Source organism: Entelurus aequoreus, linkage group LG07 (assembly GCF_033978785.1).
Source record: "Entelurus aequoreus isolate RoL-2023_Sb linkage group LG07, RoL_Eaeq_v1.1, whole genome shotgun sequence".
NCBI classification, from domain to species: domain Eukaryota; kingdom Metazoa; phylum Chordata; class Actinopteri; order Syngnathiformes; family Syngnathidae; genus Entelurus; species Entelurus aequoreus.
Genome location: NC_084737.1, coordinates 3,634,354 through 3,661,398, shown reverse-complemented (window position 1 = coordinate 3,661,398; position 27,045 = coordinate 3,634,354). Strand labels below are relative to the sequence as shown.

At 39.8% G+C, this 27,045-nt stretch overlaps 1 protein-coding gene and 1 long non-coding RNA gene across 4 annotated transcripts in view; one reads left to right on the top strand and one right to left on the bottom strand.

Moving 5' to 3' along the window:
• Window positions 1-27,045, top strand: part of LOC133653293 (paired box protein Pax-7-like) — a 111,054-nt gene that overhangs the window by 62,051 nt on the left and 21,958 nt on the right. For both annotated transcript variants that reach the window (XM_062052428.1, XM_062052427.1), the window contains exons 5-7: window positions 14,735-14,934; window positions 15,047-15,212; window positions 15,910-16,109. In XM_062052428.1, the coding sequence (XP_061908412.1) occupies window positions 14,735-14,934; window positions 15,047-15,212; window positions 15,910-16,109 (566 nt within the window). The remainder of the gene's footprint in view (window positions 1-14,734; window positions 14,935-15,046; window positions 15,213-15,909; window positions 16,110-27,045) is intronic.
• LOC133653294 (uncharacterized) overlaps window positions 11,449-27,045 on the bottom strand; it is a 19,499-nt gene continuing 3,902 nt past the window's right edge. The window contains exon 3 of one of the 2 annotated variants that reach the window (XR_009826692.1): window positions 11,449-11,623. This is a non-coding gene — a long non-coding RNA (uncharacterized LOC133653294). Of the gene's footprint in view, window positions 11,624-21,495; window positions 21,809-27,045 lie in introns of those variants that run through there. The other variant, XR_009826693.1, reaches the window with a different exon arrangement.

The window sequence follows — 27,045 nt, the reverse complement described above, 5'->3', positions numbered from 1 at the left end:
TTTATCGGCCGATAATATCGGCAGACCGATATTATCGGACATCTCTAGTTTTTATTTTTCCAGATAAACACAAAAATCAAATATATGTTCATCCAAAATGCAAAAATGTGTGTCTATCTGTGCGATGACAACTTGAAGTGGAAGTATCATTTTAGGGCCCGCGTATCTTCCTTCTGTTCCTTCTATTTCAAATTCTTCAATGCAAACACTTTTATGTTATTTGAGTCAACATTGCAACTTTTTCTTGTAAAATTTCACCTGCTTGCTTTTTTTATTCCACTTTGGGTTTTTTTGTAATAGTATTTTTTAGGGATGTCCGATAATGGCTTTTTGCCGATATCCGATATTCCGATATTGTCCAACTCTTTAATTACCGATACCGATATCAACCGATACCGATATCAACCGATATATGCAGTCGTGGAATTAACACATTATTATGCCTAATTTGGACAACCAGGTATGGTGAAGAAAAGGTACTTTTTAAAAAATAAAATAAAATAACTAAATTAAAAACATTTTCTTGAATAAAAAAGAAAGTAAAACAATATAAAAACAGTTACATAGAAACTAGTAATGAATGAAAATTAGTCAAATGAAGTGTTAAAGGTTAGTACTATTAGTGGAGCAGCAGCACGCACAATCATGTGTGCTTACGGACTGTATCCCTTGCAGACTGTATTGATATATATTGATATATAATGTAGGAAGCAGAATATTGATAACAGAAACAAATGGGGGGAGGGAGGTTTTTTGGGTTGGTGCACTAATTGTAAGTGTATCTTGTGTTTTTTATGTTGATTTAATAAAAAAAAACAACAACAACAAAAAAAAAAACGATACAGATAATTAAAAAAACGATACCGATCATTTCCGATATTACATTTTAACGCATTTATCGGCCGATATTATCGGACATCCCTAGTATTTTTAGAAAGTGCTGCTAAAAAGTGAGCTGCTGCAGATAATGTGACCGGCATGGAAGTTGTCTTCTTCTCCCTGAGCAAACACAACATTCCTATTTATCTATCCAAGTGCTTTAGCCACAAATCATTGAGCGATTGTAAAAGCTTTCACAATGAAAGGAAACAAACTTTCTCCCATTGCTTTCTTTAAGCCGTGTCAAGCCCATCTTCAGAGGGGCCCCTCTTATCATATTTGCTCCCCGCTCTAATACATATGGCCGGTTATTAATAGTCGCCATTTTTCTTCTTGTTTACGGCTATTTTGAGGGCCTAAATAAAGACGGCAGGGAAGGAGATCAAGACTTTGCATGGACTATAAGACATAATGCCCACAACACGGCAGCATCTTTGTGTGGGCCGGATTTACCACTTGGATGTCAAATATATCCTCGGTGCTCATATTTGCCTTTTAGGGAAACTCCTTTTCTCCCCAGCAAGATGATCGTGCAGGAAGTTCCTAATAAGTAAGCGGGTGCTCGCAGGGACAATGGCGCCGTGAAACAATGCGGCGCAGGTTTTGTCCACGCAGGGACTTTTTTTCCCCTGCCAAGTGTGAGTCGCTTTGTCTGCCAGGAATGAAGAGACTCTGGCTTCCTTTGCCAGCTCGGGAAATTTGTGAGTCGAATATGAATATTTTCACAGGGCTTCACTTTTTGCACATCAGTTATGTTACGGCCTTCTTCCTGAACGGAATACATCCATTTTTGTCCTCAAAATTCTATAATGACAGGGTAGAAAGTTTGTTGTTTTTTTCATTTAGAAAACTTAATAAAACTAGGAAAATCACAAGTACAAAATACAAAAGCAGTGAAGTTGTCAGGTTGTGTAAATGGTAAATAAAAAGAGAATACAACAAATCCTTTTCAACTTATATTCAATTGAATAGACTGCAAAGACAAGATATTTCATGTTCACACTGAGAAACTTCTTTTTTTTGTGCAAATAATCATGAAGTTAGAATATAATGGCAGCAACACATTGCAACAAAGTCATTTTTACCAGTGTGTTACATGGCCTTTCCTTTTAACAACACTCAGTAAAGGTTTGGGAACTGAGGAGACACATTTTTGAAGTGGAATTCTTCCCCATTCTTGCTTGATGTACAGCTTAATAGGGATGATGTTTGATAAGAAATTATCGAGTTCGAGTCTATTATCGAATCCTCTTATCGAACCGATTCCTTATCGATTCTCTTATGGAGTCCAGATAGGTTGTTGTATATGGAAAAAAAACACACAATATTTGGTTTAACAAAAGCTCACTTTTATTGTATAAGAAAAAAATAAAATCTAATAAATAAATAAATATTGACTGTTGCCCACCTAAAAAAAAAAAAAAAAAAAAAAAAATATTGACTGTTGTAACCCAAAGTATATTAAGTGGGATTTTTCAGAAAAACAAATATATACAGTAACACAAAAACAAGCTGTCTCTGTGATCACTATAGGTGTATAAATAATAATATAGTGTTAAATAAAATCAGTCCCTTGGGCACAAAACTGAAAATAATACAGCTCTCCAAAAAGTGCACTTCTGCTGCTATTTGACATAACTGTTTGTTATGATGCTTTGACATTTTTGCACTTTATTTCTTTACTGAAAGAAAATTCTATGAAGAGAAAAGTTGTTTGCAAATGTGGCTACTATGCTAAAAAATGAAAAGTTAAAGCTAAAAAAAGAAATACACTTTATTGAGTTAAAATCTTTCTTTATAGGGGAAAAGATGTGATGTTATGAGCTAGGGCGGGGGTCGGCAACCCGCGGCTCTAGAGCCGCATGCGGCTCTTTAGCGCCGCCCTAGTGGCTCTCTGGAGCTTTTTTAAAAATGTATGAAAAATGGAAAAAGATGAGGGGAAAAAAAAAGTTTTTGTTTTAATATGGTTTCCGTAGGAGGACAAACATGACATAAACCTCCCTAATTGTTACAAATCACACTGTTTATATTAAACATGCTTCACTGATTTGAGTATTTGGCGAGCGCCGTTTTGTCCTACTAATTTTGGCGGTCCTTGAACTCACCGTAGTTTGTTTACAAGTATAACTTTCTCCGACTTTCTAGGACGTGTTTTATGCCACTTCTTTTTCTGTCTCATTTTGTCCACCAAACTTTTAACGTTGTGCATGAGTGCACAAAGGTGAGTTTTGTTGATGTTATTGACTTGTGTGGAGTGCTAATCAGACATATTTGGTCACTGCATGACTGCAAGCTAATCGATGCTAACATGCTATTTAGGCTAGCTATATGTACATATTGCAGCATTATGCCTCATTTGTAGCTATATTTGAGCTCATTTAGTTTCCTTTAAGTCCTCTTAATTCAATTCATAACTCATGACACAATATGGCTTTTAATTTTTTGCGGCTCCAGACAGATTTGTTTTTGTATTTTTGGTCCAATATGGCTCTTTCAACATTTTGGGTTGCCGACCCCTGAGCTAGGGAAAATAACAACTACACTACCCAAAATGCAACGGGAGTGACGAGCATGCGCGGTAGCCCCGAAAAGTGTTGTTGCATGTCACCACCGGCAGCTGAGAATGAGGTTATGAGCACGCTATGAAAGTAAACGTCAAGAACTCAGCCAACACGCCTCGTCTGCATTATTTATAATTAGACAGACAACACATCTACAGTGTGATTTTGTAACGTTTACAAGGAAAGAAAAACAAAAGTTAAAAAAGGGAGATATGTTGTATATATATGTATGTGCTGCAGTGTTGTATATATATATGTATGTGCTGCAGTGTTGTATATATATGTATGTGCTGCAGTGTTGTATATATATGTATGTGCTGCAGTGTTGTATATATATGTATGTGCTGCGGTTGCCTTAAGAACGTTGCGACAGCTGCCGTAAAGGAGGTGCGTTGCTATGTTTCCGGTTGGTGGTAAAAGTGTTGGTCATGTGTTTTACCCTGCTCAAATCTCTCAGTAAAGTTATTCGATGGATTATAGCTTTTGTTTTGAACTTTATTACACCTTGGAGCGCTTTTTCCCGTCCATTGTTTTCCTGCTTTCGCTATCTGCGCCTAATGACTGAGCTACGTGACGTCCCGTCCCGGGACGGGATTCGTTCCGAGGGATTCAAATAAAGAACCAACTCTTTTTCTTTACTATAGTGGGCTCGATAACGGGTACCAGTTCTCAAAAAGGGATGCGAGTCCGAGGACTCGGTTCTTTTCTTATCGAACAACCGGGAAAACCGGTTTCGAGTATCAGCCCTACAGCTTAAGTTGTTCAACAGTCTCCCTTCTCATATTTTAGCCTTCACACATTTTCAATGTCTGGACTACAGGCAGGCCAGTCTAGTACCCGCACTCTTTTACTATGAAGCCACGCTGTTGTAACACCTGGCTTGGCATTGTCTTGCTGAAATAAGCAGGGGCGTCCATGGAAAATACGTTGCTACATATGTTGCTCCAAAAGCTGTATGTACTTTTCAGCATTAATGGTGCCTTCACAGATGTGTAAGTTACCCATGTCTTGACCACTAATACACCCCCATACCATCACACCTTTTACACTTTCACCCTAGAACATGTCTTGACCACTAATACACCCCCATACCATCACACATGCTGCCTTTTACACTTTCACCCTAGAACATGTCTTGACCACTAATACACCCCCATACCATCACACCTTTTACACTTTCACCCTAGAACATGTCTTGACCACTAATACACCCCCATACCATCACACCTTTTACACTTTCACCCTAGAACATGTCTTGACCACTAATACACCCCCATACCATCACACCTTTTACACTTTCACCCTAGAACATGTCTTGACCACTAATACACCCCCATACCATCACACATGCTGCCTTTTACACTTTCACCCTAGAACAATCCGGATGGTTCTTTTCCTCTTTGGTCCGGAGGAGACGACGTCCACAGTTTCCAAAAACAATTTGAAATGTGGACTTGTCAGACCACAGAACACTTTTCCACCACTTTTCAATCCACCTTAGATGAGCTCGGGCCCAGTGAAGTGTTTCTGGGTGTTGTTGATAAATGGTTTTGGCTTTGCATAGTAGAGTTTTAACTTGCACTTACAGATGTAGCGACCAACTGTAGTTACTGACAGCGGGTTTTCTGAAGTGTTCTTGAGCCCATGTGGTGATATCCTTTACATACTGATGTCGCTTTTTGATGCCGCACCGCCTGAGGGATCCAAGTTCATGGACATTCAATGTTGGTTTTCAGCCTTGCCGCTTACGAGCAGTGATTTTTCCAGATTCTCTGAACCTTTTGATGATATTACGGAGTGTAGATGGTGAAATCCCTAAATTCCTTGTTGAGAAATGTTGTTGTTCAACAATTTGCTCAGGCATTTGTTGACAAAGTGGTGACCCTCGCCCCGTCCTTGTTTGTGAATGACTGAGCATTTCATGGAAGCTGCTTTTACACCCAATCATGGCACCCACCTGTTCCCAATTAGCCTGTTCACCTGTGGGATGTTCCAAATAAGTCTTTGATGAGCATTCCTCAACTTTATCACTCTTTTTTGCCACTTGTGCCAGCTTTTTTGAAACATGTTGCAGGCGTCAAATTCCAAATGAGCTAATATTTGCAACAAATAACAAAGTTTTCCAGTTCGAGCGTTAAATATCTTGTCTTTGCAGTCTATTCAATTGAATATAAGTTGAAAAGGATTTGTTGTATTCTCTTTTTATTTACCATTTACACAACCTGACAACTTCACTGCTTTTGGCTTTTGTAATATGATGGATATATAATCAATACCATGGATATATAATTAGTATAATTGGATATTAAGAGTATGTGAAAGTTTGATGGCGACCTTGTTTACTTCTGTGACGACCTTTTTAAAGTTTTGTAATCAATCATAAATCTCAAGCAGCTAAAATGTACCAAACATGGATACGTGTGAAGAGAGTGTTTTACATTTTCCCCATCATGCAATATAATGGATTTAAATGGTTGTATTTTAGATGATTTTTATGGTTTTTGGATGTTTTTTCATAATATCCACAATGTTCAGTGTGCAGGTTGTGTTATGTGGGACCGTGTGTGTTGACCTTTATGTTAGTTGCATTTTTTTTTTTTTTGCACCATGACAAGGGAAGGTTGTTTGGATTGTGCCATATAAATATATGCTGTGCTATTGCCACAACGTACAGTTAAGGGTCATTGATGTGATTTGTTCACATTATCCACAAGATTGCAGCAAAGATGTGTCATTCAGAGTCTTCCTGGGGTTTAAAGGCCGATCCATTCTATGTGTCATACTTGATCATTTTGCGATATTGCCATATTTTTGCTGAAATGATTTAGTATAGAACAACGTCGATAAAGTTCGCAACTTTTGGTCTCTGATAAAAAAAAACCTTGCCCCTACCGGAAGTAGCGTGACGTTGTCAGTTGTTCACTCCCTCATATTTTCCTATTGTTTTCAACGCAGCTAGAGCGATTCGGACCATTACCCCATTAATTTGAGCGAGAATGAAAGATTCCTGGATGAGGAACGTTAGAGTGACGGACTAGAATGCAGTGAAATACATATTTTTTTCCGCTCTGACCGTAACTTAGGTACAAGCTGGCTCATTGGATTCCACACTCTCTCCTTTTTCTATTGTGGATCACGGATTTGTATTTTAAACCACCTGGGATACTATATCCTCTTGAAAATGAGAGTCCAGAACGCTAAATGGACATTCAGTGCCTTATATCTCCACGACAATACATCGGCGAAATGCTTTAGCTACGAGCTAACGTGATAGCATCGTGCTTTAACTGCATATAGAAACAAAAAAAATAAACCCCTGACTGGAAGGATAGACAGAAGATCAACAATACTATTAAACCGTGGACATGTAAATACACGGTTAATGCTTTCCAGGCTGGCGAAGGTTAACAATGCTGTTGCTAACGACGCCATTGAAGCTAACTTAGCAACCGGACCGCACAGAGCTATGCTAAAAACATTAGCTCTCCACCTACGCCAGCCAGCCTTCATCTGCTCATCAACACCCGTGCTCACCTGCGTTCCAGCGATCGGCGGAAGGACGGAGGACTTCACCCGATGCGTTTGGCGGCCCGGAGACGTAGGAAGTCAAGGTGAGGTCGGCGGCTAGCGCGTCTGCTCTCCAACAAAGTCCTCCTGGTTGTGTTGCTGTAGTCCGCTGCTAATACACCGATCCCACCTACAACTGTCATTAAACAAATTGCAAAAGATGTCCAGAATACTGTGGAATTATGAAATGAAAACAGAGCTTTTTGTATAGGATTCTACGGGGTACCATAACTTCCGTTAAACTGACTTCGTCACGCGCATACGTCATCATACCGCGACGTTTCAGCCGGATATTTCCCGGGAAATTTAAAATGTCACTTTATAAGTTAACCCGGTCGTATTGGCATGTGTTGCAATGTTAAGATGTCATCATTGATATATAAACTATCAGACTGCGTGGTCACTAGTAGTGGCTTTCAGTAGGCCTTTAAATGCCTACTGAAATGAGATTTTCCTATTCAAACGGGGATAGCAAATCCATTCTATGTGTCATACTTGATCATTTCGCGATATTGCCGTTTTTTTTTCTGAAAGGATTTAGTAGAGAACATCGACGATAAAGTTTGCAACTTTTGGTCGCTGATAAAAAAAGCCTTGCCTGTACCGGAAGTAGCGTGACGTCACCGGTTGTGGAGCTCCTCACATATGCACATTGTTTACAATCATGGCCACAAGCAGCGAGAGCGATTCGGACCGAGAAAGCCACGATTTCCCCATTAATTTGAGCGAGGATGAAAGATTCGTGGATGAGGAAAGTATGAGTGAAGGACTAGAGGGCAGTGGAAGCGATTCAGATAGGGAAGATGCTGTGAGAGTTTTTATTTTTTTCTGTATTGTGTAGTTATAATTATATGCTTTTACTTGTACCGTAATTTCCGGACTATAAGCCGCACCAGCTAAATTTAGGGGAAAATACAGATTGCTCCATATATAAGCCGCACCCGACTATAAGGCGCAGGGTTTTGATGTGTAATTAGCGTAGTATATAGGGGTTCCTGCTACCACGGAGGGGATTGTCGGGACAGAGATGACTGTTTGGGAACGCAAAGTGTCCCATTTATTAACAATAAATCTTTCAATCATTCAATCAAACTTTCACATCTTTGACATGGCGAACAGCATTCGTGCAGAGTACAAATAATACAACGCTGCAAAGTAATACAAAGTGCTCGCCTGTACGTTATCAAAATAACCAGCCTACCGCTATATGAAAAGTCAGTCTTTAATCATTGTGTCATCGTCTTCCTCCTGCGTACTAAAACCACCGAAATCCTCTTCGTCGGTGTCGGAGAAGAACAGGCCGTATATAAGCCGCACCCTTGTATAAGCCGCAGGGACCAGAACGAGGGGAAAAAGTAGCGGCTTGTAGTCCGGAAATTACGGTAATTGTATTGAATTGTGGACCCCAGGAAGACTAGTGGGTTGTTGAGGCAACCAGCTAATGGGGATCCTTAATAAAAATCAAAAATCAAAATCAAATCGTACTCACGGTAGCGCGTATCCAACTCAAAGTCCTCCTGGTAAGAGTCTCTGTTGTCTCAGTTCGCCACAAGCCAATGGTAAAGCTTGACTGTCGTCGTTCAGGAATGTAAACAATGAAACACCGGCTACGACGTAGCCGCTACGTGTTTGTGATGCTGCAGCCGGCCGCTAATACACCGCTTCCCACCTACAGCTTCCTTCTTTGCTGTCTCCGTTGTTCATTAAACAAATTGCAAAAGATTCACCAACACAGATGTCCAGAATACTGTGGAATTATGAGATGAAAACAGACGACTTAAAGGCCTACTGAAACCCACTACTACCGACCACGCAGTCTGATAGTTTATATATCAATGATGAAATCTTAACATTATAACACATGCCAATACGGCCGGGTTAACTTATAAAGTGACATTTTAAATTTGCCGCTAAACTTCCGGTTCGAAACGCCTCTGAGGATGACGTATGCGCGTGACGTAGCCCGACGAACACGGGTATGCCTTCCACATTGAAGCCGATACGAAAACGCTCTGTTTTCATTTCATAATTCCACAGTATTCTGGACATCTGTGTTCGTGAATCTGTTTCAATCATGTTCATTGCATTATGGAGAAGGAAGCCAAGCAAGCAAAGAAGAAAGTTGTCGGTGCGAAATGGACGTATTTTTCGAACGTAGTCAGCCACAACAGTACACAGCCGGCGCTTCTTTGTTTACATTCCCGAAAGATGCAGTCAAGATGGAAGAACTCGGATAACAGAGACTCTAACCAGGAGGACTTTTGATTTGGATACACAGACGCCTGTAGAGAACTGGGACAACACAGACTCTTACCAGGATTACTTTGATTTGGATGACAAAGACGCAGACGTGCTACTGTGAGTATGCAGCTTTGGCTTTTTTTTGCGTATGTACGTAACTTTTTTAAAATATATAAGCTTTATGAACCTTGGGTTAGGTGAACGGTCTTTTGGGCTGAGTGATTGTGTGTGTTGATCATGTGTTTGAATTGTATTGGCGTGTTCTATGGAGCTAGGAGCTAGCAGAGGAGCTAGGAGCTAGCATAACACGTACCGTACCGTAAGTGCGCGTCACGTACGTAACTTTTTAAAAATATATAAGCTTTATGAACCTTGGGTTAGGTGAACGGTCTTTTGGGCTGAGTGATTGTGTGTGTTGATCGGGTGTTTGAATTGTATTGGCGTGTTCTATGGAGCTAGGAGCTAGCAGAGGAGCTAGGAGCTAGCATAACAAACACGCAGGTGTTATTATGCAGGATTAATTTGTGGCATATTAAATATAAGCCTGGTTGTGTTGTGGCTAATAGAGTATATATATGTCTTGTGTTTATTTACTGTTGTAGTCATTCCCAGCTGAATATCAGGTACCGTGAGTATGCAGCCTTGGCTGCTAAACATTCGATAACTTGACCGTATGTGCGCGTCACGTACGTAACTTTTTAAAAATATATAAGCTTTATGAACCTTGGGTTAGGTAAACGGTCTTTTGGGCTGAGTGATTGTGTGTGTTGATCAGGTGTTTGAATTGTATTGGCGTGTTCTATGGAGCTAGGAGCTAGCAGAGGAGCTAGGAGCTAGCATAACAAACACGCAGGTGTTTTTATGCAGGATTAATTTGTGGCATATTAAATATAAGCCTGGTTGTGTTGTGGCTAATAGAGTATATATATGTCTTGTGTTTATTTACTGTTGTAGTCATTCCCAGCTGAATATCAGGTCACCCCCGGCTCTCACAGCATCTTCCCTATCTGAATAGCTTCAACTCCCCACTAGTCCTTCACTTGCACTTTACTCATCCACAAATCTTTCATCCTCGCTCAAATTAATGGGGAAATTGTCGCTTTCTCGGTCCGAATCTCTCTCACTTCATGCGGCCATCATTGTAAACAATAGGGAACTTTGCGTATATGTTCAACTGACTACGTCACGCTACTTCCGGTAGGTGCAAGCCTTTTTTTTATCAGATACCAAAAGTTGCAATCTTTATCGTCGTTGTTCTATACTAAATCCTTTCAGCAAAAATATGGCAATATCGCGAAATGATCAAGTATGACACATAGAATAGATCTGCTATCCCCGTTTAAATAAAAAAAATTCATTTCAGTAGGCCTTTAATAGCTGGCCACAATGCTGTCCCAATATGTCCGCTACAATCCGTGACGTCACGCGCAAATGTCATCATACCGACCGTTTTCAGCACGATATTTCGCGGGAAATGTAAAATGTCACTTTATAAGTTAACCCGGCCGTATTGGCATGTGTTGCAATGTTAAGATGTCATCATTGATATATAAACTATCAGACTGCGTGGTTGCTAGTAGTGGCTGTCAGTAGGCCTTTAAGATTATTTTGAAAACACTCCGCGGTTGAACTCATGACGTCTGGCGGGTCAAATTGAAGAGGCTGGCGAGCTGCACTTCAGGGTTAGGCCATAGTTTGGACACCACTGCTACAGTGTGCAATATGGGCCACAAAAACAAAAAACGTATCTGTTGGAAGCAAACTTCCACCATAACCTTTACTAGTTTGGCAATATCTGGACTTTTTGTGCGTCTGGCAGCCTTCCTCTGTGAGGGAAGATGAAAGAGAAGACAATCTGTTTCCTCAGAGGGACGAACTGTCGAGCGCTCAATCTCATTACATAACTGCAAATTGATTTGGCCACGTTCACTCCAACGGCAAAAAAGTGAAGCAATTGAATTATTATTAGTTCACCAGAATGTGCCATTTTACCACAACAATGAAGACACGGCTTAGCTGGGAATGAATTCCATTTGCTTTGCAAGTTTTTGTGGCGGCGCACAATGGCGGGGATTTGGAGAGAAAGAAGGCACGGGCGCGCGGCGCTTTACTAATCATATTCTCACTGCAGTTGTTTACACCTCGTGTGCACCGGTCATTATTGTGGTTGCCAAACGTGCCTGATAAGACCTACCTTAGGTGGAGGCTGAGCGTGGTCCTCACTATAATCTATGCTTCCTATTATCATTTGAAAAGACCGAGCCTCCTCCTCCTCCTCCACTGGGCTGTCAAACTTCATGCCAAGGATCCCATGCTGATCCGTGACAACGATGCTGGTGCTTGACGAAGATGCTGCCTGGACACTGCAGACATATCTGAAAAGCACAAACGTGTGATTTTCAAGCCTACAAATTTAGCCCAGTCACGCTCATATTCATCCTCACGCTTCTGTGCTTTCATGCACTCACAGTCTTAAGAAAGAGACTGCAGATCCAGCGCTGTGTTTTTTCCACGGCCGATACCAGTTAGAAGCAACGTTCCCTCTAAGGCAGTGGTCCCCAACTACCGGGCCGCGGACCGGTACCGATTGGTACCGGGCCGCGCAAGAAATTTAATTTAAAAAAAAAATTAAATAAAAAAAAAAAAAAAAAAAAATTAAATCAACATAAAAAACACAATATATACATTATACACCAATATAGATCAATACAGTCTGCAGGGATACAGTCCGTAAGCACACATGATTGTATTTCTTTATGGGTAAAAAAAACAACAACCCAGCAGCGAGAGCGATTCGGACTGAGAAAGCGACGATTACCACATTAATTTGAGCGAGAATGAAAGATTCGTGGATGAGGAACGTGAGAGTGAAGGACTAGAGTGCAGTGCAGGACGTATCTTTTTTCGCTCTGACCGTAACTTAGGTACAAGCTGGCTCATTGGATTCCACACTCTCTCCTTTTTCTATTGTGGATCACGGATTTGTATTTTAAACCACCTCAGATACTATATCCTCTTGAGAATGAGAGTCGAGAACGCGAAATGGACATTCACAGTGACTTTTATCTCCATGACAATACATCGGTGAAGCTCTTTAGCTTCGGAGCTAACGTGATAGCATGGTGCTTAGCTGCGGATAGAAACAGAAGAAACATGCCCCTGACTGGAAGGATAGACAGCAGATCAACAATACTACTACCAGGAGACACCGAACCAAACCCTGGACATGTAACTACACGGTTAATGCTGTCCAGCCTGGCGAAGCCTAGCAATGCTGTTGCTAACGACGCCATTGAAGCTAACTTAGCTACGGGACCTCGACAGAGCTATGCTAAAAACATTAGCTCTCCACGTACGCCAGCCCTCATCTGCTCATCAACACCCTTGCTCACCTGCGTTCCAGCGATCGACGGCGCGACAAAGGACTTCACCCGATCATCAGTGCGGTCGGCGGCTAGCGTCGGATAGCGCGTCTGCTATCCAACTCAAAGTCCTCCTGGTTGTGTTGCTGCAGCCAGCCGCTAATACACCGATCCCACCTACAGCTTTCTTCTTTGCTGTCTCCATTGTTCATTAAACAAATTGCAAAAGATTCACTAACACAGATGTCCAGAATACTGTGGAATTTTGCGATGAAAACAGACGCTGTTTGTATTGGATACAATGTGTCCCAATACTTCCGTTTAACTAGTGACGTCACGCGCATACGTCATCATACCGAGACGTTTTCAGCCGGATATTTCGCGGGAAATTTAAAATGTCACTTTATACGTTAACCCGGCCGTATTGGCATGTGTTGCAATGTTAAGATGTCATCATTGATATATAAACTATCAGACTGCGTGGTCGCTAGTAGTGGCTTTCAGAATAAGGAGTGTCTGTCTTCAGGAGCATGCGGAATATATGCTGAGCATCACAATGCCCACCAGTGCCGGCCCAAGCCTCCATGGGGCCCTAAGCAAAATTTGATTTTGGGGGCCTCTATTTCTGCCAATAATATTGATTGTTGATCATTCACACACCTACTATAAACTCATTGCGGCTCTGGCAGTGTTGTTTACATGATCCTATTGTCAGCCTGGCATGTCTTTACAAATGACATGTCATTTATAAAGATATGGGGGTGGCCCAGTTAAGAACATAAATAATACCAATTAATGAAGGAATCATGTCCAGAGTGCCACATATGGTTCCTAATCTTAAAATGTAGAAAACATTCAGCTACAAGCGTGGCCTGGGGTTGAACAGTCCAAGTGATAAAGCTTTGTATTTACAGTAAAAGTGTCATCTTGTCTCATCAGTCTTGTACATATTAGTCTTTAATTACTAGTTTATATTTGTAGTTAATTGTTCATATTTAATGTTTACTTTGTACAAAGAGAGTGCAGTCTACTGAAGTTAAATTCCATGTGTGTTAAACATAAAGCTGATTCTGATTCACTTTATTATTTTTGGTAACAAAAACCTGAAACAGCAATGTGCAAAAATAATTCGTAGTGCAAGAAAAACAATAAAGTGCAACAATAAAATCACTTAAATATATATAAAAAGGAACAAATTCAATTGTACAAAAAACAACATAATTAAATTAAATATCAAGCAAATACTTCAATAATATTAATGAACAGAGTTACCAGAAACAAGGTAACATAACGGTTTATAAACAAATATAAAGTTACTACATATTAAAACTATGTAAATGTACATAACGATGTGCAAAAAATTTTTGGGGAAAAAAATCAAAATAAAGTACCTTAAATTAAGGTCCTTAATTCACACATTTGACCATCGCATCACAGTTTTGTTCCTCTGTTCTTCACCACCCACACCACTCCACCCACTCCTTAAAACCTGTGTTCTTCACCACCCACACCACTCCACCCACTCCTTAAAACCTGTGTTCTTCACCACCCACACCACTCCACCCACTCCTTAAAACCTGTGTTCTTCACCACCCACACCACTCCTTAAAACCTGTGTTCTTCACCACCCACACCACTCCACCCACTCCTTAAAACCTGTGTTCTTCACCACCCACACCACTCCACCCACTCCTTAAAACCTGTGTTCTTCACCACCCACACCACTCCACCCACTCCTTAGAACCTGTGCTTCCTGGCTTTTCTGGAGGCAAAGTCATTTATGACATCACTGTAAGAAATCTGATGGCCGACTTTGTTATTAATACTAATCACTGTCATGTACGAGTCTGACTCAGACTCGTACATGCAAAAAATAAAAAATAAGAATTTCTTGTTAATTGCTTTTGGGGGCCCCCTGGTGGCCGCGGGGCCCTAAGCAAGCGCTTAGTACGCTTATGCCTTGGGCCGGCTCTGCCGCCCACAATACTGGGGGGGGGGGGGGGGGGGAGACACAAATAACCATTCAGCAGGCGCAGTGTGATTCATCAAGGCAGATCACTGTTCCGCGGGCGCCTTTTTGAGTCGGACAAAACCCCAAACTGACACGGTTGCGTCTGTGAACAGGAAGTCGAATGGATGAAGTGTCGGACGTGGAGTCGGAGCCGGATCTCCCCCTGAAGAGGAAGCAGCGCAGGAGCCGCACCACCTTCACGGCCGAGCAGCTGGAAGAACTGGAGAAGGCTTTTGAACGCACCCACTACCCGGACATCTACACCAGGGAGGAGCTGGCTCAGATGACCAAACTCACCGAGGCGCGTGTCCAGGTAACACGGCACCGCCCACTTCCTGCTCTTCTCTGACATCACAGTCCACCCACCAGCTGATTGGAAACAATGTGTATGAAACTAATACAATCTGGTTTTTGGCGTTTTACAGGTGTGGTTCAGCAATCGCAGGGCCAGGTGGCGGAAACAAGCGGGAGCCAATCAGCTAACAGCTTTCAACCACCTGTTGCCTAGCGGGTTTCCCGCCACAGGGATGGCCGCCATTCCTACGTACCAACTGGCAGACTCCAGCTACCCAAGCAACCTTTTGTCCCAAGGTAGCGCACACCGTCATATGTTCTCAGCATCAATTGGAAGAGAAACCTGTGCAAGGGTTGGCTGCTCCTTTGGATTGCAGACATTTAAGATTGTAAACATCATTTTGATTCATATTATTGTGGGGGGAAAAATGCCACAATACTTATTTTTTACTTCTGATGTCATTCCCAGTGGACAACACCATTTGGTAAAAAGTAGGGTTGTCCCCATACCAATATTTTAGTACCGGTACCAAAATGTGTTTCGATACTTTTCTAAATAAAGGGGATCACAAAAATCATATTGCAAGGGGTTGAAGGCGGGGAGTAGGGGTATGTGTGCGTTACTGTGTAGTAGTACCATGGGTGCGTGTTTTATCCATAAGCCTGTATGTCGCTTTACTCGGTGCCTCAGAACAAGTCCACATCCCAGTTGTCTTTGAAAAAGGGGAAGGTGGATTTTTCAGAGCATCTTTCGCTGCACTGGTCTCGCTGGGGTGTTTACAGCACGGCCGTGACAAGGAACATTGCAGAGGGAGCCCAATTGTAGATAAGGAGCAAACACATTCACTAATTGTCCATTCCGGCTGTTGAATTGATTGTGATTTCGCCTTGCAGACTGGAAAGCTTCTCCGAGATGTTATCCGATTTGCCATTGAGATGTATCGCAATATGAATTTTAGGCCACGTAGTGAACATTGCTGTTGTTTCTCCTCAGATGGCGGAGGTACAGTTCACCGACCCCAACCGCTTCCTCCGTCCACGGTGCACCAAAGTGGTGTGTCCAGCAGTGACAGCAGTTCCACCTACGGCCTCGCTTCTAACCGACACGGCTTCTCTGGCTACTCGGACACTTTCATGGCCTCCGCGGCACCCGGCGGCCACGTGAACTCCGTCAGCGCCGGGCTTCCCCCGCAGGTAACAGTCCTTCCACTTCATGCATCCATGTCAGTCATTTCATGGTTTTTAATGTCATTTACCAGCCAGATTTAGCCCAATGAGTACCACAGGAACGATACATGTATAGCATGGCGTGGTGGGTGGAGAAACCTGAGAGTTGCAGGTTCGCTCCCCGCCTCTTGCCATCCAAATCACTGCCGTTGTGTCCTTGGGCAGGACACTTCACCCTTGCCCCCGGTGCCGCTCACACTGGTGAATGAATGATGAGTGATAGGTGGTGGTCGGAGGGGCCGTAGGTGCCAACTGGCAGCCACGCTTCCGTCAGTCTACCCCAGGGCAGCTGTGGCTACAAATGTAGCTTACCACCACCATTAGGTGTGAATGAATGATGGCTTCCCACTTCTCTGTGAAGCGCTTTGAGTGTCTGGAAAAGCGCTTCATTACATAATCATATAAATACAATAGGACATAGAGTATGTTACAAATAGCACATGTTTTATTCAAATAGATTGTAAAAAGAGTAGAATAAAAATAGGATATTTGTCTTTTCCGGTGTTGGGCCGTGAGCGCCTCCTAGAGAGCCGCCAACAAAAATATCTCTGGGCCTCAGTTGTAATTAGAGATGTCCGATAATATCGGTCTGCCGATATTATCGGCCGATAAATGCGTTAAAATGTAATATCGGAAATTATCGGTATCGGTTTTTTATTATCAGTATCGTTTTTTGTTTTTTTTAATTAAATCCACATAAAAAACACAAGATACACTTACAATTAGTGCACCAACCCAAAAAACCTCCCTCCTCCCATTTCTTTCTGTTATTAATATTCTGCTTCCTACATTATATATCAATATATATCAATACAGTCTGCAAGGGATACAGTCCGTAAGCACACATGATTGTGCGTGCTGCTGCTCCACTAATAGTACTAACCTTTAACACTTCATTTTACAAATTTTCATTAATTACTAGTTTCTATGTAACTGTTTTTATATTGTTGTACTTTCTTTTTTATTCAAGAAAATGTTTTTAATTTATTTATCTTATTTTATTTGATTCATTTTTTTAAAAAGTACCTTATCTTCACCATACCTGGTTGTCCAAATTAGCCATAATAATGTGTTAATTCCACCACTGTATATATCGGTTGATATCGGTATCGGTTGATATCGGTATCGGTAATTAAAGAGTTGGACAATATCGGCATATCGGATATCGGCAAAAAGCCATTATCGGACATCCCTAGTTGTAATACACTTTTCCACCACATGTGGCAGTAATGACAATGCCTAACAAACAGAAGAAGTCTGGAGCTAAAGTCCTAGAGATGTTTTTTCAGCACAAAAATGAGGACTAAAGCGGCGGAGCCAGATATCTTGTAGGGCCCCAGCAGCAAAAGCTGCGAAGTCCCTATCGGAGTTTCTTTGTTTATCATTAGTGGATTGCATTTTACAGGCACTTAACATCAGGCCCGGCCCTAACCAATCTGGCGCCCTAGGCAAGATTTTAGGTGGCGCCCCCCCCACATCGGCAGTGAAGTGTATATACTCACAAGAAACCGAATAGCTTTGTCTTTGACCTTTTTTTTTTTACTTAAAGAAAGCAAATTAACAATCAGAATAGTTAACAAGATAAAAAAAAAATATGAATAAATAAATGAATACAAAAAAATAAAAAATGAATATCTAACAATCAATTTATTGTCATCATTACAGTGAAATGCTGAATAGCAGAATGCAAAGTAACAGTATAAAATATTATATGAGAATGTTATGTTATGGTTATCTTTAACCGAATCACAGCAGTGCTCAAATTAAAAAACAGCATTCCCTCTCATGTGATATTGCTTAATTAACATTAATGATGTGCACTTTAACAACTAGGCTTACAACTATACCTAATATATAAAGGGGTGGAAAAGTGACTATTACCTGCAGGGCAAACATTAGCTAACCAGAAGGCAATAACAATGTAAACAAAAAACACCTGCTTAAAAGATCTAATACAAATGTCCCTGTGGAATGTAAGGTGGGAGTACTGTAATTACCTAACGTTACATTATTATTTTCCATAACAATTTAGCCCCCTCCACAATATTAACCCGACGTTAAAACAGAACTAGCTATTTATTGATTAGCAATTGCCGAATCATGTAACATTAGCTTAATGCTAAAAAGCCAGTTTACTATCACATTCTGTAACAGACAAATAATTTCATGTAGGCTAACGTTACCTACCTGCTACCTCTGTCTTTTTCTCGTTTCTCCTCCTCTTCTTTTCTCTTTTTTCTTCCCTGGGCACCTGACATTTTTGGCCGTTTTGACATCTTGTGTTGTTTTTTTGATGAGGTGACATCCAAAAAGAGTCATGATACGGGAAGAGAGGGGGGGGGGCGTAATGTTGTAACAAATATTATTTCTATTGAATAGGCTTTACTTTGCATTTTAATTAACGTGGGATTATTTTTTTGTATTTAGAAATAATAGTACCAACTTTTTTTATTTTCTTTTTTTTTCTTCTCCAACATTTGTGGCACTGGCGTGGCGCCCCCTGATGGACGGCGCCCTTAGCATTTGCCTATACGGCCTATGCCACGGGCCGGCCCTGCTTAACATGCACCAAAACTCACCAATTGTTGCAAGCGTGTCCGGTCCTGTGGAAAAGATATGTAATAATAATAATAATAATAATAATAGATTGTATTTGTAAAAGCACTTTACATCGAGTAAACAACCTCAAAGTGCTACAGTGCATTTAAAAAACACAAAAAAACAAAAACAACGCTAAAACCACAAAAAGCTGCCCCCAACAAGTACAATAAATAGTAAAACAAATAAAAACTAGAACAGCCTAAAAGCTAGAACTAGCACACAAATATGTAAAAAAAGGCTTTTTTAAAAAGAAGGGTTTTTAAGCCTTTTTTAAAAGCATCCACAGTCTGTGGTGCCCTCAGGTGGTCAGGGAGAGCGTTCCACAGACTGGGAGCGGCGGAGCAGAACGCCCATTCCCATGTCCCTTTAGGGGCTCCGTAGAAATGGCCTGAAAACCTTTTTTTTTTTTTTTTTAAATTGATACTTATTACTTTTTTTTAAATGTCATTAAATCAATCCATCCATCGAATCGATTTTTGAAAATGATTAAAATGATTTAGAATCGGGATGAATAAAAATCGCCATTCTGATTTTGTGCACCGTTAGTGTAAACACAGTTAGTGAGTGTGCCAAACACTCACTGAGGTGTCATTTACCCATCACTGCTAAAATGAAGTCCCAAAAGAAGTACACATAAATCATTACAAATATACTAAAAGCACCTCCACAAATGTAAACAATCACTCCAACGCACTCTTCATTAATTTAATTTGCAGTTTTTATCTCATTTTTTTTTTTTCTCTTTTCCCCAAATCGGCTTGCCTGGCGTCGGTCCGTTGACAAGACAGGCGACGTGAGGATTTCTGACAAAAAGGGATTTGCTGTTGTTGGGGATAAGAGAGGTGTCTCTGCAGCACGTGTTTAATGGTGCTGGAGGAGCTTAATAGGACAAAAAGACGCCCGCATGTTTATCAAGAAACATTTAGGAACATCTCCATCCTGAAGAACACAGCCTTGCTCTACACCCGGGATTAGCATAGCATTATGTTGCTGCTGCGTCTTTCACTACGTCTGACAACAACCTCAACACAAGTCCAAGTCCGCCTGGGACTGATCAATAATCATCTGATCGTTTCACCAAATAACCTTACAGCGTGATACTGTCACATATTTCATGCAGGAAATTACTTTTGTACTGACGTTTTATTTAGGTCAATAAATATCTGTCAGGTTTTTGTCTTAGTATTGTACGTCCTCTGCAGTGGACATTTGTTTGTGGTCTAGTTTATCTTCTTGACACCTTGTGTCCTCTGCAGTGGACATTTGTTTATAGTTTACTTTATCCTCTTGAGACCTTGTGTCCTCTGCAGTGGACATTTGTTTGTGGTCTAGTTTATCCTCTTGACACCTTGTGTCCTCTGCAGTGGACATTTGTTTATAGTTTACTTTATCCTCTTGAGACCTTGTGTCCTCTGCAGTGGACATTTGTTTGTGGTCTAGTTTATCCTCTTGAGACCTTGTGTCCTCTGCAGTGGACATTTGTTTGTGGTCTAGTTTATCCTCTTGAGACCTTGTGTCCTCTGCAGTGGACATTTGTTTGTGGTCTAGTTTATCCTATTGAGACCTTGTGTCCTCTGCAGTGGACATTTGTTTGTGGTCTAGTTTATCCTATTGAGACCTTGTGTCCTCTGCAGTGGACATTTGTTTGTGGTCTAGTTTATCCTCTTGAGACCTTGTGTCCTCTGCAGTGGACATTTGTTTGTGGTCTAGTTTATCCTCTTGAGACCTTGTGTCCTCTGCAGTGGACATTTGTTTGTGGTCTAGTTTATCCTCTTGAGACCTTGTGTCCTCTGCAGTGGACATTTGTTTGTGGTCTAGTTTATCCTCTTGAGACCTTGTGTCCTCTGCAGTGGACAATTGTTTGTGGTCTATTTTATCCTCTTGAGACCTTGTGTCCTCTGCAGTGGACATTTGTTTGTGGTCTAGTTTATCCTCTTGAGACCTTGTGTCCTCTGCAGTGGACATTTGTTTGTGGTCTAGTTTATCCTCTTGAGACCTTGTGTCCTCTGCAGTGGACAATTGTTTGTGGTCTATTTTATCCTCTTGAGACCTTGTGTCCTCTGCAGTGGACATTTGTTTGTGGTCTAGTTTATCCTCTTGAGACCTTGTGTCCTCTGCAGTGGACATTTGTTTGTGGTCTAGTTTATCCTCTTGAGACCTTGTGTCCTCTGCAGTGGACATTTGTTTGTGGTCTACTTTATCCTCTTGGGACCTTGTGTCCTCTGCAGTGGACAATTGTTTATGGTCTAGTTTGTCCTCTTGAGACCTTGTGTCCTCTGCAGTGGACATTTGTTTGTGGTCTAGTTTATCCTCTTGAGACCTTGTGTCCTCTGCAGGGGACATTTGTTTGTGGTCTACGTTATCCTCTTCAGACCTAGTGTCCTCTGCAGTGGACATTTGTTTGTGGTCTAGTTTATCATTTTGAGACCTTGTGTCCTCTGCAGTGGACATTTGTTTGTGGTCTACTTTATCATTTTGAGACCTTGTGTCCTCTGCAGTGGACATTTGTTTGTGGTCTAGTTTATCCTCTTGAGACCTTGTGTCCTCTGCAGTGGACAATTCTTTGTGGTCTATTTTATCATCTTGAGACCTTGTGTCCTCTGCAGTGTACATTTGTTTGTGGTCTAGTTTATCCTCTTGAGACCTTGTGTCCTCTGCAGTGGACATTTGTGTGTGGTATAGTTTATCCTCTTGAGACCTTGTGTCCTCTGCAGTGGACATTTGTTTGTGGTCTAGTTTATCCTCTTGAGACCTTGTGTCCTCTGCAGAGGACATCTGGTTTTGGTCATCCTTTTATACTCCTGAATACTAACGTCCTCTGCAACGGACATTTGTTTTTGGTAGAATGAGCGTCCTCTGCAGTGGACATTTGTTTTTTGGTCTTTCTTGTATCCTCCTGAACACTAACGTCCTCTGCAGTGGACATCTATTTTTTGGTGGAATGAGCGTCCTCTGCAGTGGACATTTTTTTATTGGTCTTTCTTGCATCCTTTTCTAACACGTGCAGCAGAGACAGCAGAGACGTACACCTGCTGCACGTGTTAGTAATGTGCGTCACGCTCCATCTGGGAGAGAAAAAGAGGAAAATGGAGCTCTGCTCTCATGGAAAAAGAGGAAAATGGATCTCTGCTTTCATGGAGCGTGTTGCCAACAGCCAGCTTCACAGGAAAATCAGGCGTGCAATAAGCAGCAGGCTTCAGAATAATCATCATATCCTGCAGAATAATCATCATATCCTGCAGAATAATCATCATATCCTGCAGAATAATCATCATATCCTGCAGAATAATCATCATGTCCTGCAGAATAATCATCATATCCTGCAAAACGTTAACACATGAAGCCTTTTTTTGTTTTTCACCAAGAAAAAATGTGATTTATGTCTTGTAAGTCCCCACTGAGGGCCCCACACTGAGAAATCAAAGCCCGTGGGGCCATTTTGATATGTTTCACTTAATATAGAGATGTTTTAACTTTAGGGCTTCCCTCAAGTAGTCATAAAAATGTTAAAAAATAAGTCTTGTGTTTTTTTCCTTCAAAAATCATGTTTGATGGCAATAAAGCGATCTAGCTGTAACAAAAAAACAAACATATGTTTAAATATTTATAACATCTTGTCAAAAAACAAGAACTCTGTTTTAAACACAAAAGTAGTATCAATATTTGATGTGAAGTAATTGGAGCCTTTAGTAGGTCAATAATGTGATTGATTATATTATTATTATTATTATTATTATTAATAATAATTTCAGTGAGAGTTTAAAAAAAATGCCACTAAAATCCTCAGGGACCCATAAGGGCCCCACGCATAAAAGTGTTAAAAAAAAAAAAGTCTTACGTTATTTTTTTAAACTTTAGATCTCTAGATTGACTTCAGATATATCCGTCTATTAAGAGTTTTTATTTATTTATTATGTTTTTGTTTGTTTAATTCCATTTTTGTCATTGAAAACATTGTTTGTGTTTTTGGGCAAAAACACAAAATATAAACTTCAGATTTATCTGTCAATAATATGTTTGTTTGTTTTATGCCCTTTTTTGTCATTGAAAACGTAGTTTTTTTATATGGCAAACACACAAAATATGCAATATTATACCCCCGAAATATTTCAAAGTGTAATATTTGATGTGAAGTCATTGAAGCATTGAAAAGGTCAATAATTCATAACAACATGGATTTTGATTCATAATTATTTTTTCAGCAATCACAGTTTTAAAAAATCCCTAGGGCCCCACTCATAAAAGTGTTCAAATAAGTCATACACGTTTTTGTTTACTTTCAGAGCTCAAACTATCTGGATAAATGTATCCGTTGATTATATGTTTTTACAATATTTTATGTTATTTTTGTATGCCCTTTTTGTTAACAAAAGCATATACTTTTTTAAATGGCAAAAACACAAAATATGTCTTATTTCCCCTCCAAAATATTTCAAAGTGTAATATTTGATGTGAAGTCATTGAAGCATTGAATGTGTCAATCATTCATAACGACATTGATTTTGATTCATTATTATTTTTGGAGCAATGACAGTTTTAAAGAAAAATCCCACAAAATTCCCAGGGTCCAAAACAGCCCATTCATAAAAGTCATACATTATTTTTTTACTTTCAACACTTAAGTCTCTAGACCAGGGGTCACCAACATGGTGCCCGCGGGCACCAGGTAGCCCGTAAGGACCAGATGAGTAGCCCGCTGGCCTGTTCTAAAAATAGCTCAAATAGCAGCACTTACCAGTGAGCTGCCTCTATTTTTTAAATTGTATTTATTTACTAGCAAGCTGGTCTCGCTTTGCCCGACATTTTTAATTCTAAGAGAGACAAAACTCAAATAGAATTTGAAAATCCAAGAAAATATTTTAGAGACTTGGTCTTCACTTGTTTAAATAAATTCATTATTTTTTTACTTTGCTTCTTATAACTTTCAGAAAGACAATTTTAGAGAAAAAATCCAACCTTAAAAATGATTTTAGGATTTTTAAACACTGTTAAACACTTTATACCTTTTTACCTGTTATATTCCTTCCTCTTCTTTCCTGACAATTTAAATCAATGTTCAAGTAAATTTATTTTTTTTATTGTAAAGAATAATAAATACATTTGAATTTAATTCTTCATTTTAGCTTCTGTTTTTTCGACGAAGAATATTTGTGAAATATTTCTTCAAACTTATTATGATTAAAATTCAAAAAAACTATTTTGGCAAATCTAGAAAATCTGTAGAATCAAATTTAAATCTTATTTCAAAGTCTTTTGAATTTCTTTTAAAATTTTTGTTCTGGAAAATCTAGAAGAAATAATGATTTGTCTCTGTTAGAAATATAGCTTGGTCCAATTTGTTATATATTCTAACAAAGTGCAGATTGTATTTTAACCTATTTAAAACATGTCATCAAAATTGAAAAATTAATCTTAATCAGGAAAAATTACTAATGATGTTCCATAAATTATTTCTTTAATTTTTTCAAAAAGATTCGAATTAGCTAGTTTTTCTCTTCTTTTTTTCGGTTGAATTTTGAATTTTAGAGAGTCGAAATTGAAGATAAACTATGTTTCAAAATCTAATTGTCATTTTTTCCGTGTTTTCTCCTCTTTTAAACCGTTCAATTAAGTGTAAATATCATTAATTATTAATAATAACATAGAGTTAAAGGTAAATTGAGCAAATTGGCTATTTCTGGCAATTTATTGAAGTGTGTATCAAACTGGTAGCCCTTCGCATTAATCACTACCCAAGAAGTAGCTCTTGCTTTCAAAAAGGTTGCTGACCCCTGGTGTAGATCAACTTCAGATTTATGTGTCAATTATGTTTTTTTGTTTGTCTTTTGCCCTTTTTGTCATATAAATGTTGTTCTTTATGACAAAAACACAAAATATGCAATATTTTCCCCAAATCATACTTCAAAGTGTAATATTTGATGTGAAGTCATTGAAGCATTGAAGATGTCAATTATTCATAACAACATTGATTTTGATTCATTATTATTTTTGGAGCAATGACAGTTTTAAAGAAAGAAAACAGCCTTCATGGCAGCTTTGTGTTTGTGGAGTCAACATTGCAACTTCACCTGCATGGTTGTTGTTTTCCTTGTACTAGTATTTAGAGTAAAAGATGAGCCGCGGGCCGCACTTTGGACACCCGTGATCCGGGTGATCTAACGACAGGTGCAAGGACTTTTCCCACAGTGACCCCAAAACGTCAACACGTCACACAAGTCAAAAAAAGGAAAGCATTTCCTCTCCGGTTTGTTGTGAGAGATTTGGTGGGCTGCATTGGAATGGCTGCTATTTGATGTGAGGGCGAGCGAGCGAGTGAGAATAGTGTTGGGGGATCAGAGCTGCTTTGCTTCCCTCCTTCTGTCTCTTTGATCCATATCCCCAGGCCTGCCTGCCTACCAGCTCAGGCCTCTTCCCAGACAACTGTGGGCCTGAGATAAGGTGGGCCTCTTCACGCATATTACCCCCTCCCCCAAATGTCTCTCTCTCCCTCTCACATGTGCTGTACACAACATGAACACAATCATGCAACTCAGGGCTCTTAACTCACAACACTTGTATCTCAAATCATCGAGTCCAATCAGACACTTGCCTTTCAAAAAGAAAAAGTCACTTTCAGATCAGAAATATAACATGCATGTCATGTAATAATAACAACAATGAGTCCACTTCTAACACATCTGCATCAAACACACCATCAGCAGCTTCTTCTTATTTTAGAGTATAAAGGTCTGCCGTTTGGATATAATTTTAACATATCTGCTTCAAGTTGCTTTTCCGTCAAACACAGCATCAGCAGCTTTTCCTTATTTTCTTGTATAAATGTCTGCCGTTTGGATATAATTTTAACATATCTGCTTCAAGTTGCTTCGCCGTCAAATACAACATCCGCAGCTTTTCCTTAATTTGACGTATAAATGTGTGCGGTTTGGATGTTATTTTAACACATCTGCTTCAAGTTGCTTCTTCATCAAACACACCATCAGCAGCTTTTTCTAGTTTTCTTGTGTAAATGTCTGCTATTTCGATATTTTAACATGCTTCTCCGTCAAACACATCATCGGCAGCAGCTTCTCCTTATTTTCTTGTATAAAAGTCTGCCATTTAGATATTATCTTAACATATCTGCATCAAGTTGCTTTTCCGTCAAACACAGTATCAGCAGCTTTTCCTTATTTTCTTGTATAAATCTCTGCCGTATGGATATTATTTTAACATATCTGCTTCAAGTTGCTTCGCCGTCAAATACAACATCCGCAGCTTTTCCTTATTTTGACGTATAAATGTGTGCCGTTTGGATGTTATTTTAACACATCTGCTTCAAGTTGCTTCTTCATCAAACACACCATCAGCAGCTTTTTCTCATTTTCTTGTGTAAATGTCTGCTATTTCGATATTTTAACATGCTTCTCCGTCAAACACATCATCAGCAGCAGCTTCTCCTTATTTTCTTGTATAAAAGTCTGCCATTTAGATATTATTTTAACACATCTGCATCAAGTTGCTTTTCCATCAAACACAGCATCAGCAGCTTTTCCTTATTTTCTTGTATAAATGTCTGCCGTTTGGATGTTATTTTAACATATCTGCTTCAAGTTGCTTCGCCGTCAAATACAACATCCGCAGCTTTACCTTATTTTGACGTATAAATGTGTGCCGTTTGGATGTTATTTTAACACATCTGCTTCAAGTTGCTTCTTCATCAAACACAGCATCAGCAGCTTTTTCTAATTTTCTTGTGTAAATGTCTGCTATTTCGATATTTTAACATGCTTCTCCGTCAAACACATCATCAGCAGCAGCTTCTCCTTATTTTCTTGTATAAAAGTCTGCCATTTAGGTATTATTTTAACATATCTGCATCAAGTTGCTTTTCCATCAAACACAGCATCAGCAGCTTTTTCTAATTTTCTTGTGTAAATGTCTGCTATTTCGATATTTTAACATGCGTCTCCGCCAAACACATCATCAGCAGCAGCTTCTCCTTATTTTCTTGTATAAAAGTCTGCCATTTAGATATTATTTTAACACATCTGCATCAAGTTGCTTTTCCATCAAACACAGCATCAGCAGCTTTTCCTTATTTTCTTGTATAAATGTCTGCCGTTTGGATGTTATTTTAACATATCTGCTTCAAGTTGCTTCTCCATCAAACACACCAGCAGCAGCTTTTCCTTATTTTCTTATATAAATGTCTGTTATTTGAATAAAAGTCTGCTATTTCGATATAATTTTAACATATCTGCCTCAAGTTGCTTCGCCGTCAAATACAACATCCGCAGCTTTTCCTTATTTTGACGTATAA